This window comes from Oncorhynchus nerka, linkage group LG7 (assembly GCF_034236695.1).
Source record: "Oncorhynchus nerka isolate Pitt River linkage group LG7, Oner_Uvic_2.0, whole genome shotgun sequence".
Lineage (NCBI taxonomy): Eukaryota > Metazoa > Chordata > Actinopteri > Salmoniformes > Salmonidae > Oncorhynchus > Oncorhynchus nerka.
Window position 1 is genome coordinate 65,964,792 of NC_088402.1, and position 14,204 is coordinate 65,978,995.

General features: G+C 41.4%; 1 protein-coding gene across 4 annotated transcripts in view; it reads right to left on the reverse strand.

The window, feature by feature from the left end:
* clstn1 (calsyntenin 1) overlaps positions 1-14,204 on the reverse strand; it is a 67,914-nt gene that overhangs the window by 9,893 nt on the left and 43,817 nt on the right. For all 4 annotated transcript variants that reach the window (XM_029664586.2, XM_029664587.2, XM_029664588.2 and 1 more), the window contains 6 exons: positions 11,948-12,105; positions 11,445-11,593; positions 10,364-10,617; positions 6,687-6,857; positions 6,376-6,521; positions 5,959-6,094 (listed from right to left, as the gene is read on the reverse strand). In XM_029664586.2, the coding sequence (XP_029520446.2) occupies positions 5,959-6,094; positions 6,376-6,521; positions 6,687-6,857; positions 10,364-10,617; positions 11,445-11,593; positions 11,948-12,105 (1,014 nt within the window). The remainder of the gene's footprint in view (positions 1-5,958; positions 6,095-6,375; positions 6,522-6,686; positions 6,858-10,363; positions 10,618-11,444; positions 11,594-11,947; positions 12,106-14,204) is intronic.

The window sequence follows — 14,204 nt, forward strand, 5'->3', positions numbered from 1 at the left end:
TGCATCTTTATGTAATACATGTATCACTAGCCACTTTAACTATGCCACTTTGTTTACATGCTCATCTCATATGTATATACTGTACTCGATACCATCTGCTGCATCTTGCCTATGCCGCTCTGTACCATCACTCATTCATATATCTTTATGTACATATTCTTTATCCCCTTACACTTGTGTGTATAAGACAGTAGTTTTGGAATTGTTAGTTAGATTACTTGTTGGTTATTACTGCATTGTCGGAACTAGAAGCACAAGCATTTCGCTACACTCGCATTAACATCTGCTAACCATGTGTATGTGACAAATAAATAAAAAATCTAAATCAAAATCAAATTTTAAGTTGGACGTTTACATACACTTACGTTGGAGTCATTAAAACTCATTTTTCAACCACTCCACAAATTTCTCGTTAACAAACTATAGTTTTGGCAAGTCGGTTAGGACATCTACTTTGTGCATGACAACAAGTACTTTTTTCAACAATTGTTTACAGACAGATTATTTAACTTATAAGTCACTATCACAATTGCAGTGGGTCAGAAGTTTACCTACACTAAGTTGACTGTGCCTTTAAACAGCTTGGAAAAATCCAGAAAACGATGTCATGGCTTTAGAAGCTTCTGATAAGGCTAATTGACATAATTTTAGTCAATTGGCAGTGTACCTGTGGATGTATTTCGAAGCCTACCTTCAAACTCAGTGCCTCTTTGCTTGACATCATGGGAAAATCAAAAGAAATCAGCCAAGACCTCAGAAAAAGATTTGTAGACTACAAGTCTGGTTCATCCTTGGGAGCAATTTCCAAACGCCTGAAGGTACCACGTTCATCTGTACAAACAATAGTACGCAAGTATAAACCCCATGGGACTACGCAGCCGTCATACCGCTCAGGAAGGAGACGTATTCTGTCTCCTAGAGATGAACGTACTTGTTGCGAAAGATGCAAATCAATCCCAGAACAACAGCAAAGGACCTTGTGAAGATGCTGGAGGAAACAGGTACAAAAGTATCTATATCCAGAGTAAAACAAGTCATATATCGACATAACCTGAAAGGCCGCTCAGCAAGGAAGAAACCACTGCTCCAAAACCGCCATAAAAAGGCCAGACTACGGTTTGCAACTGCATATGGGGACAAAGATCGTACTTTTTGGTGCACTTAACAAAATAGAAAATTACGTGGATATATTGAAGCAACATCTCAAGACATCAGTTAAAGCTTGGTCGCAAATGGGTCTTCGAAATGGACAATGACCCCAAACATACTTCCAAAGTTGTGGCAAAATGGCTTAAGGACAACAAAGTCAAGATATTGAAGTGGCCATCACAAAGCCCTGACCTCAATCCCATAGAAAATTTGTGGGCGGAACTGAAAAAGCGTGTGTGAGCAAGGAGGCCTACAAACCTGACTCAGTTACACCAGCTCTGTCAGGAGGAATCGGCCAATATTCACCCAACTTATTGTGGGAAGCTTGTGGAAGGCTACCTGACACGTTTGGCCAAAGTTAAACAATTTAAAGGCAATGCTACCAAATACTAAATGAGTGCATGTAAACTTCTGACCCACTGGGAATGTGATGAAATAAATAGAAAGTTTAAATAAATCACTCCACTATTATCCTGACATTTCACATTCTTAAAATAAAGAGTTACACAGTATTGTTGAAACTCACATTCATGAGCTACTTGCTATGGGCGTCACCGCTATTAGCTTCACGACTGACATTTGGACCAGCGATGTCAACCCCATGAGCATTAGGAGTCTGACAGCACAGTGGGTCGACAAAGATTTCGTACTGAGGAAAGCCGTATTGCATGCTCAAAAATGTGCTAGTTCTCATACTGCTGCTGCCATTTCAATGGCATTTTTGAAACATGAACACTCCTAGCTCCATTTGAACAACTGACTCTAAAAATAAGCTCAACTGCGTCTGTAGCAGACGGGATACCCGGTAATGGCATTGAAAGGCCTGCTCAACAAAAATGCTTGGAAAAGTACTCTACTAGTCTGTGAACAAGCGATTCGGTGGCATTCTCTCTGAGCCTCTTTACTGTGTCGCCACCAGGCTAGATGCTATGTACAAGAACCGCTTCTTCTTTAACAGGCATTCTCTCTGAGCCTCTTTACTGTGTCGCCACCAGGCTAGATGCTATGTACAAGGACCGCTACTTCTTTAACAGGCATTCTCTCTGAGCCTCTTTACTGTGTCGCCACCAGGCTAGATGCTATGTACAAGGACCGCTACTTCTTTAACAGGCATTCTCTCTGAGCATCTTTACTGTGTCGCCACCAGGCTAGATGCTATGTACAAGGGCCGCTACTTCTTTAACAGGCATTCTCTCTGAGCCTCTTTACTGTGTCGCCACCAGGCTAGATGCTATGTACAAGGACCGCTACTTCTTTAACAGGCATTCTCTCTGAGCCTCTTTACTGTGTCGCCACCAGGCTAGATGCTATGTACAAGGACTGCAACTTCGATGCAGACAAGAAACAGGGTTTACATGAAATGTTACAGACACAGCTGGACAAGATGAAATCAGACACAGTGACAGTGCCCCCCGAGGTAGAGAGGCCACGGACAGACAGAGCTGAAACTTCACTGCTTGACACGTATGATGAAAACCTGGTTGAGAATGAAACGACTGAACAAATGAACAACGAAACAGCACAGCAAGTAAGTGAAATAGGTTTTGATTATGTTTTACTGGTAATGGGGATATACATAAATGCCAACAAAATAACCTTTTGGTCAGTGCGTGTTTCAACTATTTAACTGTACTAGAATACTTAAAAAGGCTGCAACATTTTTTTATATCCGTATTGTTTTTTTTGGCAAAGAAAATGTCATATCCGTGCATCCCTAATTCTGAGCATATGCAATTGTGCGACTTCCACATAAAATTACATCTTCACTTATTTTAGGTTTAAGGAAGTGTGTATGTCACATTCCTTATCATAGAGCTATGAAAGTAATGTATCCACCTGCTCGAAACAAAATCAGCGATTGCTATGCCATGAAGAATTCGAGCTGGATAAATGTTTTTCTAAGGAACGCCCCTTTGAGGTAACATTGCATTGAAGAAATATAAATCAGTGTAATGATGCAGCCGACCACCAGAGGGAGGCAAATGCAAGTTTATGCGACAGAGAACCCTTACATGGTCTTAGGAAGGTCTGGATGGCTGACTTATAAAACGGTGGAAAATCAATAAAATAATGTAAACATACATATATTTTTTTAAGTAATTCTATTACCCGATTTCAGGGACTGTCAGCTTGAGAAGATGTATGTAGTATTTTACTAAACTCAGTTTCCACATTTTTTCTTCGATGAATCCTTAACCTACCACAGCAGATCAACGTGGTCCACTTTGACCAAGATTGACATTCTTCGAGTTGTGTGGTAACCTTGATGGGTGGATTTTGATACAATGCCTGCCATTTTGCCAACCCAAATGGTGTCTATATGTGGGGGTATGTGACACAGCCATGTTTCCACCTGGTACAACTGGAAAAGTAACAGCGATTCCCTCAAGTCCATCTCTATGACAATTCAACCAGTCTCCCAGCGTCGGTTACAAGAGTAGCAGCAACTAAATCAGGCTTCCCTGCCCCCCTTTTCTGTGCCTCGGTCTCTTTCACCCCAAGTATATCAATTGTATTATAAAATATGAGGACCCCCTCATCAACTGGACATGAGCTCAGATATTTAGTGTGTAGTTTAACTGTTTTTATGCAGTTGTTGATGTTTGTACACTACAATTCAACTCAGCATCTTGGTATTCTGTTTCTGCTAAATGTAATGTACCATTATGTTTATGCCTGTATTCATGTATTTTATATTGTAAAATAAAGAGATTTTCTGATAGAAAAACTGACTGTATGGGGATTTCATCATTGTTAGGTTGAAAGAAGAAGAAAAGGATCTACACATTGTAAAGAATCAAAAGCCACTTTTATACACACACACACACACTTTTGGTATTTTGCTGCGCTGTCACATTGTGTGATCATAATGGAGAACCGTTGGACCTGGATCCATTTACGAAGTGTCACAGAGTAGGAGTGCTGATCTACGATCAGTTTTGCCTTTTAAGATCATCATGAATCTGATTATTACAGACATCCTAGATCAGCACTCCAACTTTGAGATGCTTGATAAACAAATGGCCCTGGTGTAATCTCACAGTCTTGATGGGGTTTTAGTAGGGTGTTACGATACATTGGAGCCAGGTTGTGCGACTACTCTTCCTGACTTTAGCAGTTACAACTGGCTAATAACAATGTATATCTCCTCTTAGATTGTGACTGTCCTCTGCCAACCTTCTCTAATCTTATCTGGCCATGAGTACACAAGTATGTACTAGCCCTGTCATGTAGGCTACATGGTTTATTAAGCACTCTCAGCACTGGAGATTACAACCCTCAAAAAAATAAAGGTTGTGCTCAGATTCCTGGCCGTCCAGATGTCGCGGAAGGACCGACGGCACTCAAATGTAATCCCCAAACTAAAAACCAGGCAACCGATAAATATTTCATGTGCCCTACTTTTGGTTAATTTACGTAAATCTATGGGGAAAGCTCGCCCCGGTCTGACCAAGAGGGATTTATTTATTTATTCCAGAGCAAAACATTTAACAGATTAGCTGTTTGATTATGGAGGTCAGGATTAACTTTAACAAGAGATGAGTAAAATAATCTACAGCAAGTATTGTGGGAGAAAATGGGGGATCTGGAATTGTCCAATCCAAGATAGGTGTATCATAGAAATAAATAGACAAGAGTTTTAGTGTTTCTGGTATTCTAAATCTATGGATTACTATTCATTCCAAAGCAGTGTCGAGGCCATTTCGGGTTGCCACAAAACCGCATTCACCACATACAGGGAAAAGGGAGGTTTGGGGTAATTAAATAAATACAAAATAAATCTATATTTATTTGAATTCAAGCTGTGTATACCTCAGTGTGGACTGAGACAGTTGGCACAGCACACCCAATTTTGCAGTTTTGATTAAATAGAAGGCTTGTGTAGTGCTTATGATGCATATTGGTAGCTAGCCCAAAGAGGCTAATTATGCTAAAGCTAATGCCTAACAAAGTTGATTTACTGTTTAACGGATGCCCCGCCTCACATTAAATAATTTTTTTGTTTTACATTTTTTTAATGATTTATTTGATTCATGTGAATCGATTATTTTAATATATTTTTGACAAAAGTCAACTCACTTCTCCATTGCAGTAGTTAGTAGGATACTGTTAAATCGCGGTGAATTGAATCATGTGAATCAAACGTTTCATTTGCGAATCACAAAAAGTAATTTTAGGAAAAATGATTTGCTGTATGTAGCCTTCCTTTTTGGTTATATGACTGCAAAACTTGTTTTGTAGATACTTCAAGTTAACATTGCATTACAATAGATGTTTGTCAGCCTGCAAAGTAAACACTTCTAGGGTAAGATAAATATGACTAAACAAGAAAATGTGCGCTTGCTTCAGCTGTCTAAAAATATTTGTATGGTAGTGGGAGATGTGTTAAATGTCAAATTGAATAGTTACTGAAGCAGTTCATTATAGTAAGTATAGGTCTGATTACTTTAGTAGACTGCTATATATTTCAGTTAACACATAAATTATAAAAAATAGCAGAACCATGCCTCAGAAATGAACTGTGCCTAAAACTCAGCCGGGACAGGCTTTCAATGGTGGTATCCTACTCCTGACACTGACACCAATTTAGTTAAGGGGGTACACCCTGACCAGGGCTCTGTGGTCCCTGTGACTGTCATTCCAGAACCATTATACCAAAAGGCAAACATGTTGTACTAAGGTTGTTCAGTATTTTGTTTTACTAGTGGTTCAAATTTTTACTTAATATTTTCATGTATACCGTTATTCACACGCTCACCTCACTTGCACAGACAGGCTAATGAGTGAGGTTAGCATTAGTGGTTTTACCTGAAGCCTGGTGAGCGTTGACCAGGTTGTGTCCGGACAGGTCCACAGAGGCGTGGTGCACTGGGTTGATGAAATTGGGCTGCACCATGGCATTATTAGCATGGTCCATGGGGTTGGCTGTGTGGATCACACTGACCTGGGGGTAGGCACATGCACAAACAAACAAAACAAAGCGAGAGAGAAACAAAGAAAAAGTCCAGTTACAGACAGACCACAGAATCAAAGTGTTAAGTATTACTGAAGCTTTCCATTGTTAGTTGTTCACTTCACCAATTGTTGTTCATAATTGTTTATGACATAAAAGGGTTAATATCCCTAACACAGTGACTAGGGATTCTTTTACATCAGTCTCTATACTGAAGAAGTGACAGCAGTTGCCGTATGGGTGAGGTATAAACAGTAAACGCTCAGTCATACCTCGACCTTGAAGTCGTTGCTGATGTAGCGGCCGTTGAGTTCGGAGCAGAACAGCTTGAACTTCCTGTCAAAGAGAGCCTCTGTGTGCCAGTTCTTGTAGCGAATCAGGTGCAGGACCTGCTCATAGTTGGCCATGGTGTTGACGCCTGGGACATGGAGAGGAGGCTTGTCAAGTAAAGATTTAGTTAGGGAAAATGTAGCTAAAGGCAGGTCCGGCACTCATTGTTAGCACATAGCAGACAGGAGGGTTGATGGATATGTTTTTTATGCATTATGGGGGAAAAAGTCTAGCCTAGCCATCCTAGACCAACCTGTCAGGACGAGACCCAGGTTGGAGGAGGTCATCTCCAGGCCGCGCTGCTGGACCTGGGCCTGGTCCACCTCCAAGGTCTCATGCTCTCCGTCTAGCTCATCGCCCAGCGCAGTCACCTCACATGTGTCCAGGTTGTGCATGATCTCCTCCGACACTACAGTCTCTTGAACTGAGAAAAAAGGGGGGAAGAAGATAGTTTTTTTTTTTTTTTAATCTGTATGTTTGCTGTGGAAATGTATGTACAGTGGGGTAAAAAGTATTTAGTCAGCCACCAATTGTGCAAGTTCTCCCACTTAAAAAGATGAGAGGCGTGTATTTTTCATCATAGGTACACTATGACAGGCAAAATGAGAAGAAAAAAAATCCAGAAAATCACATTGTAGGATTAATGAATTTATTTGCAAATTATGGTGGAAAATAAGTATTTGGTCAATAACAAAAGTTTCTCTTTACTTTGTTATATACCCTTTGTTGGCAATGACAGAGATCAAACGTTTTCTGTAAGTCTTCACAAGGTTTTCACACACTGTTGCTGGTATTTTGGCCCATTCCTCCATGCAGATCTCCTCTAGAGCAGTGATATTTTGGGGCTGTTGCTGGGCAACACAGACTTTCAACTCCCTCCAAAGATGTTCTATGGGGTTGAGATCTGGAGACTGGCTAGACCACTCCAGGACCTTGAAATGCTTCTTACGAAGCCACTCCTTCGTTGCCTGGGCGGTGTGTTTGGGATCATTGTCATGCTGAAAGACCCAGCCACGTTTCATCTTCAATGCCCTTGCTGATGGAAGGAGGTTTTCACACAAAATCTCACGATACATGGCCCCATTCATTCTTTCCTTTACACGGATCAGTCGCCCTGGTCCCTTTGCAGAAAAACAGCCCAAAAGCATGATGTTTCCACCCCCATGCTTCACAGTAGGTATGGTGTTCTTTGGATGCAACTCAGCATTCTTTGTACTCCAAACACGACGAGTTGAATTTTTACCAAAAAGTTATATTTCTTCTGGATCATCCAAATGCTCTCTAGCAAACTTCAGACGGGCCTGGACATATATTGGCTTAAGCAGGGGGACACGTCTGGCACAGCAGGATTTGAGTCCCTGGCGGCGTAGTGTGTTACTGATGGTAGGCTTAAATACTTTGGTCCCTGCTCTCTGCAGGTCATTCACTAGGTCCCCCCGTGTGGTTCTGGGATTTTTGCTCACCGTTCTTGTGATCATTTTGACCCCACGGGGTGAGATCTTGCGTGGGGCCCCAGATCGAGGGAGATTATCAGTATGTCTTCCATTTCCTAATAATTGCTCCCACAGTTGATTTATTCAAACCAAGCTGCTTACCTATTGCAGATTCAGTCTTCCCAGCCTGGTGCAGGTCTACAATTTTGTTTCTGGTGTCCTTTGACAGCTCTTTGGTCTTGGCCATAGTGGAGTTTGGAGTGTGACTGTTTGAGGTTGTGGACAGGTGTCTTTTATACTGATAACACGTTTAAACAGGTGCCATTAATACAGGTAATTAGTAGAGGACAGAGGAGCCTCTTAAAGAAGAAGTTACAGGTCTTTGAGAGCCAGAAATCTTGCTTGTTTGTAGGTGACCAAATACTTATTTTCCACCATAATTTGCAAATAAATTCATTAAAAATCCTAGAATGTGATTTTCTGGATTTTTTTTCTCATTTTGTCTGTCATAGTTGAAGTGTACCTATGATGAAAAGTACAGGCCTCTCATCTTTTTATGTGGGAGAACTTGCACAATTGGTGGCTGACTAAATACTTTTTTGCCCCACTGTATGTGGTAAAATTTTCCATGCCAATAAAGCCCTTTGAATTTTGAGAGAATATTCTCGCTGTTAAAATGTGATCTTCTTAACAGAGCTATTGGGGCTTGTCCCCCAGAATTAGATTAAGCCTTGTCCTAGACTAAAACATACTTTCAATGGACATTCTCCACTGACGATGATGGTTACGCTTTATTTTACAGGTGGTATTTACTAAGAAACTATGTGGTAACAATGGATAATAGTCATTTCAAAGAAACCACCTGCTTAATATCAGGAAAATAAAAAGGTAACTATGGAGCTTTTCAGTCCAGGACAAGGCTTAATCTGTGTCTGGGAAACCAGCCCATGATGTCCCGTACGTTGTTTATCAACCAGAGGTAATGAGAACAGCAGAGCTGGTAGGTAACAGCGGTAGTAGACCTCTAAGCCCTGTTTTCCCATATGGCTTGTTTTACACAAGGGCACTTTGTCTCTCTCAATCTCTAGATCGCTCGCCCTCCCTTTATTGCATTCTCTTTCTCCCCTTTCCACATCTCTCACGCTCTCCCTCTTCTGTTTCTATTTTTCTCTCTTCTCCCTAGCACTCCCTGCCTTGTTCTTTATCAGACCAAATAGATGAACAGATGTCGTGGCTGGTCAAATAACCCCTCCCAAAAAGCTTGTGTAGTAAACAACCCCTCCCTCCTCCTCCCCCCTTCCACAGCTCCCTCCTCCTCCCTCCCACAGCTTGCCACTGGTGGCCTAATCCTCTGTGTGTTATCTACTTGTTTCCACTGGGATATATACCAGGGTCTAGCCAATATCAACCCAATTCAATTCAGCCAGTACAATTAATCCCCGTGCATTGGGGTCTCCTCCAGATTTGCCCTTAGGGACACAAGGGCATCTAAAATGAGCATCCATGTCTGCCTGAACCAATTGGGATCTGCCCAGTCTCTGCAATTGTAGGGAAGAAGAACCACTGAGTTTAAATGAAATGCCCTGAACCATGATCTTGGCTGTGGTATTGTCTGTGAATGACTGGTGTGTTGTTCGGGGAAGTTTTCCCATATGGCTTGTTTTTCCACAACGGCACTTTGTCTCTGTCAATCTCTAGATCGCTCCCCCTCCCTTTCTTTCATTCTCCTCTTTCCACATCTCTCTCGGCCTCCCTCCTTTTTATTTAATCCATTTTAGAATACGGCTGTAATGTAAAAAATTGTGAAAAATGTCAAGATTTGAATACTTTCCGAAGGCACTGTATCTACAGCCAACCTCTGATCTGTAGTCCGCCAACACTCCCTGGGATGATACCAACAGGTCCCTGAGATGGTTGGCTGACTGACAGTTTGTTAGTTCTCAAGAGCTGGTTTGAATTTAAGGGGATACTTCAAAGGAGAGGGACCATAGCTTGCTGGTTGAGAAACCTTAAAGGTTTAGAAACATTTCTTAACTGTAAGGTGGTACACGATCTACAGTAAGGGGGTATAATCTACAGAGTGCTTTTTTTTGGTTTGTTTTGGCTCCCCCAAGTTATTACATTTTTTCACATTTTAGTTTTGGGTATAAAAAAAACACACAAAAAAACTAATTTAGCAAAAAATGTCCTTAATTGAGGAAATCTGTTCCTAACTAAGTATTTACACAAATAAAATAAAAAGACGTGATCGTGTCTCAATGTATTCGAGGTATGAAATGATTGTATTTTTTTTTTTTTTACTATTTTTGGGCTTACAGTAGTTGTGGTCCATTTACAGTGTACAAATTATCATTATTTTACGTCCCCCCGACCGACCATTCACTCCGACAAAAATGAGCCCACGGCTGAATCTAGTTGCCTACCCCAGATCTAGATTAAGGTGGACCTATTTAAAGTATGGAGGTATGATCTACAGTAGGGTGGTACGTCTTAGTACCTGTGGGGTCATCCTCTGCCCCCTCTGCCCCCTCTAGGGCCTCTGGCTCGGTTTCAGCCTCAACCTCGCGGGTGATGGTGCTGACGATGCGCAGCTCGGGGAACAGAGTCACGCCCTCGGGGCTCTCAAACTCTGCAGCGCCGCGGGCAAAGTGGTCGATGCCACTCAGGCTGATCTTGGGCTCCTCGGGCTGTAGCACCATCACGTATCCCGCCGCTTCCGGTATCAAGATGCACGTCTCCTCATTGAAGCACCTAGCAAGCCAATGGTTTCAGATTAGGTCCATTTCAGTTGATATTTCCATTTCAGTCTAATTAAAGCAGTACAATAGCCATGCAATATGCAAGAAAAATATCCTCTGTCTTTCTAAGTGCATGCAAATAGGGCAGGGGACCATTTGGTTGTCTATACTGTGAAACTTTAAAACAGTTTGCAGTTCACTTGAAGCAGTATTTCATTATTTTCACCTCTATCTTACCATTTTACCTTTCATGTTGAATTCACTTTGGAAAAGGCAGGTACACACTACCCTCCATTTTACCTTTCATGTTGAATTCACTTTGGAAAAGGCAGGCACACACTACCCTCCATTTTACCTTTCATGTTGAATTCACTTTGGAAAAGGCAGGTACACACTACCCTCCATTTTACCTTTCTATTCCGATTTTTTTTATTAAATTCCCTTAGAATAAATAACCTTTTGAATCTTTATTTGAGTGTAAAGCAGCACCTTTTAAACATGTCAGTGATTTACCATTTAAATATCATCATCTTTCACTAACACAAAATGTATAATATCATAAAGCATATACAATAAAATATACATTCTAAAGCCTGGCTAAAGAGCCAAACTCAGTAGTTGCTATTTTATTGTACCAAGTGGTCTGGCGCAGACAATGTATTTTATCATTCAGGGCTGGTTTCCCGGACACAGATCAAGCCCAGTCCTGGACTAAAAAGCATGCTTAATGGAGAATCTCTATACATTTTTTAGTCCAGGGCTAGGCTTAATCTGTGTCTGGGAAACTGGCCCAAAGTGTATATTGGGCCAAAGTGTTGATTGATGGCACGGGACACTCACTTGACGGTGGTGGAGACGCGGAGGTGTCGAATGCCGGGGGTGGGGAACTGGCGTGAGTTCAGGTAGGAGATATGCTGCATGACCTTGTCGAAAGCCTCAATGTCATCGCCTTCCACGGTCAGCGACGACTGGTTGGGGTTGAATGCCACCTGAGAGAGAAAAGGTGATGGTGGCAGAGTGAGACCCAACTGTTGATTTTCCATGTTAGTCATTTAGCAGGCGCTCTTATCCAGAGCAACTTACAGTCATTCAGTTTAGTAGGGGAAAAAAGCAACATATTGTGAAGCTCACCAAACAGTTCCAGCCACTGCCAGGGAAACTAAAGGCATGGATTGCTGCCATACCTTGTACATAGACTGCTTACATGGTATGTGTAATGTGTAAAAACATTTTTTTTGTGAACTATCCCTTTAAGGTTAGGAAAGCTGATCCTAGAGCTGTACATAGGGGAAACTTCACCCCAGAGCCCCTCCAGCCCCCCAGGCTATAGCTAGACCTCTCACCTTGACGGCTGAGGCCACCTCCTCAGGCAGCTGCACATCCAGGCCCTCCTTGCAGGTATAAAGACAGTCGATCACCTTCTTGTTCTCCAGCTTTCCCGATCGGATCATCAGGCCGGCCAGATTCCCCCGGAAAAACTGGGACATGCGAGCATTGCCGCCTGGACCCAGCAAAGGGCAGAGGAGAAAACACACACACACAGTCAGCCAGGCGTATAAATCTGCAGACTGACCTTTTCTGGGCCAGTGGTTTGAAGCATGCCATCTGAATGTGCAGCAAAGGCCGCGTGACTAGCGCTCTCATGCAAGTTAGTATGTGTGCCCTTAAAAGGCCTGAGAATGGATGACGGATGAGCTGATACAGGCCTCCAGCCAAACATGCACCAATCTGCAGTTTGATGGTGGAAAAAAAACAATGGATTGGAGGGGGGAGCATGCTGTCATGGAATCGGTTCAATGTCTTCACCTCAAATGTTATAATCTTACATACATTTTCATACCAATATGTATCCTACCAGGCTATGGTGATTCTTGATATTTCAATATAATTTATATTTTTCAATATACTTTTGCTACAATCGGTTGTGAGGAAAATCTTAAAATGTGACTTACATCCCAGTTAGCACATTTGGTTCCTTGGAAGCTGAGGGAACGTAAGATTTTGCCTTCCCATTGGTTCTGGGAACGAAGCCATAAGTTGCCTGATGGTAAAACTGACTTTTTTCCCTTTCTTTCTTTTTTACGTTCTGAGAACGGAAGTAAACATTTTGCCTGTTCTGGGAACATCCCTTTTTAGGTTGCAGGGGGGTTCTGAGAACATTTTACTATGATTCCCTGAAAGTTTTCCTGGGATGTTTAATTAACACTGAGAATGGAAATGATAGATTATTTGAAAGTAATTAAATAACAGAACATTCTCTAAAATGTTTTTTAATGAAATGCAAAGGTTATTTTTCAATAACTTTCACTGAATGTTTCAATAAGACTTTTAATAACACTGATAGTTTAGTTTGGTCTAACTGTTCTGAACTCCAAGCAAAGATAGGACCCATGGAAATTAATTTGCTTAGTGCACACACATTGTTTTATTGCACGCGGTCAGTGAGATTCAAACCTATGAACTTCTGTTCTCTATCCATGGAATTTGTCCACTGTGCCACCAGCATACCGTGTTTCCTAAACTCATACAAAGCAGTTAATTTTAGTCTATTCATACAGGCCCTATTTAAGGAAGCAAGCTGTCATTAAGATCAGGTGTGGCCAATTAGTAGCCGCAGCCAACACACCTGAACACATTTAACAAGATAGAGGAAAAGAGTGTTTGGACACAGAACAGAATGTATGTTTTTAAACATTCTTAGAACTTTCTCTGAATGTTACAAAGGTTTTCTTTTTCTTTTTTTACAGTCGCTGAATAATTTGAGAACATTACTTTAAATACAACCATTAGGAAATCTGTTGGGAACCTTATGCTGAAGGACTAATTTCCACAGAAGAACATTGTTTCTTAACAATCTGTGAATATTCCCAATGTCAAACCAGTTGGAGAACGTTCCTAGAATATTACCAAAATTTAAATTAAATGTAACTATGATTGAACTTTTTGGAAACGTTCTGTTAAAGTAATGAAATACCAAGAAAATAACATTTTTGTTGTTGTCAAGTTCCTTAAATGTGCTGAGAATGTTCCAAAGCCAAGCAACTATCCTGCACCATTCCAAGAAAGTTTGTATGCAACGTTGGCAGTACGTCTAAAATAACCATAGGACAACCATGCTCTCACCAAGATCTAAGAAACATATGGTTCTCAGATCATTTAGTGCTAGCTGCGATGCATCCTATCAGTTATGGTTCTTGATTTATTGTTAACTTATTTCAATATACTGGTGCATTCCTTGAGGTGAAAATCATACGGTCGAGGTGAATATTGTGCAGGGACTTGATGCACCCGGTAGTGCATGAGGATGGGTCTGCTGTAGCTGCGTCACTGCAACGCAAATCTGGCCTCGCCTCTCTCAAGGTCACATTGTCCAGCAGCCAGCAGCAGAATCGCTGTGTCGCAAGCTGTGCATTGTTGTCATCAGATACTCTGGAGCCGCAGCTCCTTACGCAAGGTCATGCACCGAAAAGGTAAACATCTCCAAATACTGCATCGGGTAATAGAGAGCACCGTCTGAAGGCGAAATTGATAGAATACTGCATTGGCTTATGAATAATAGAAATATCAAAGTGATACAAAAAAAGCCATCCAGGAATATGT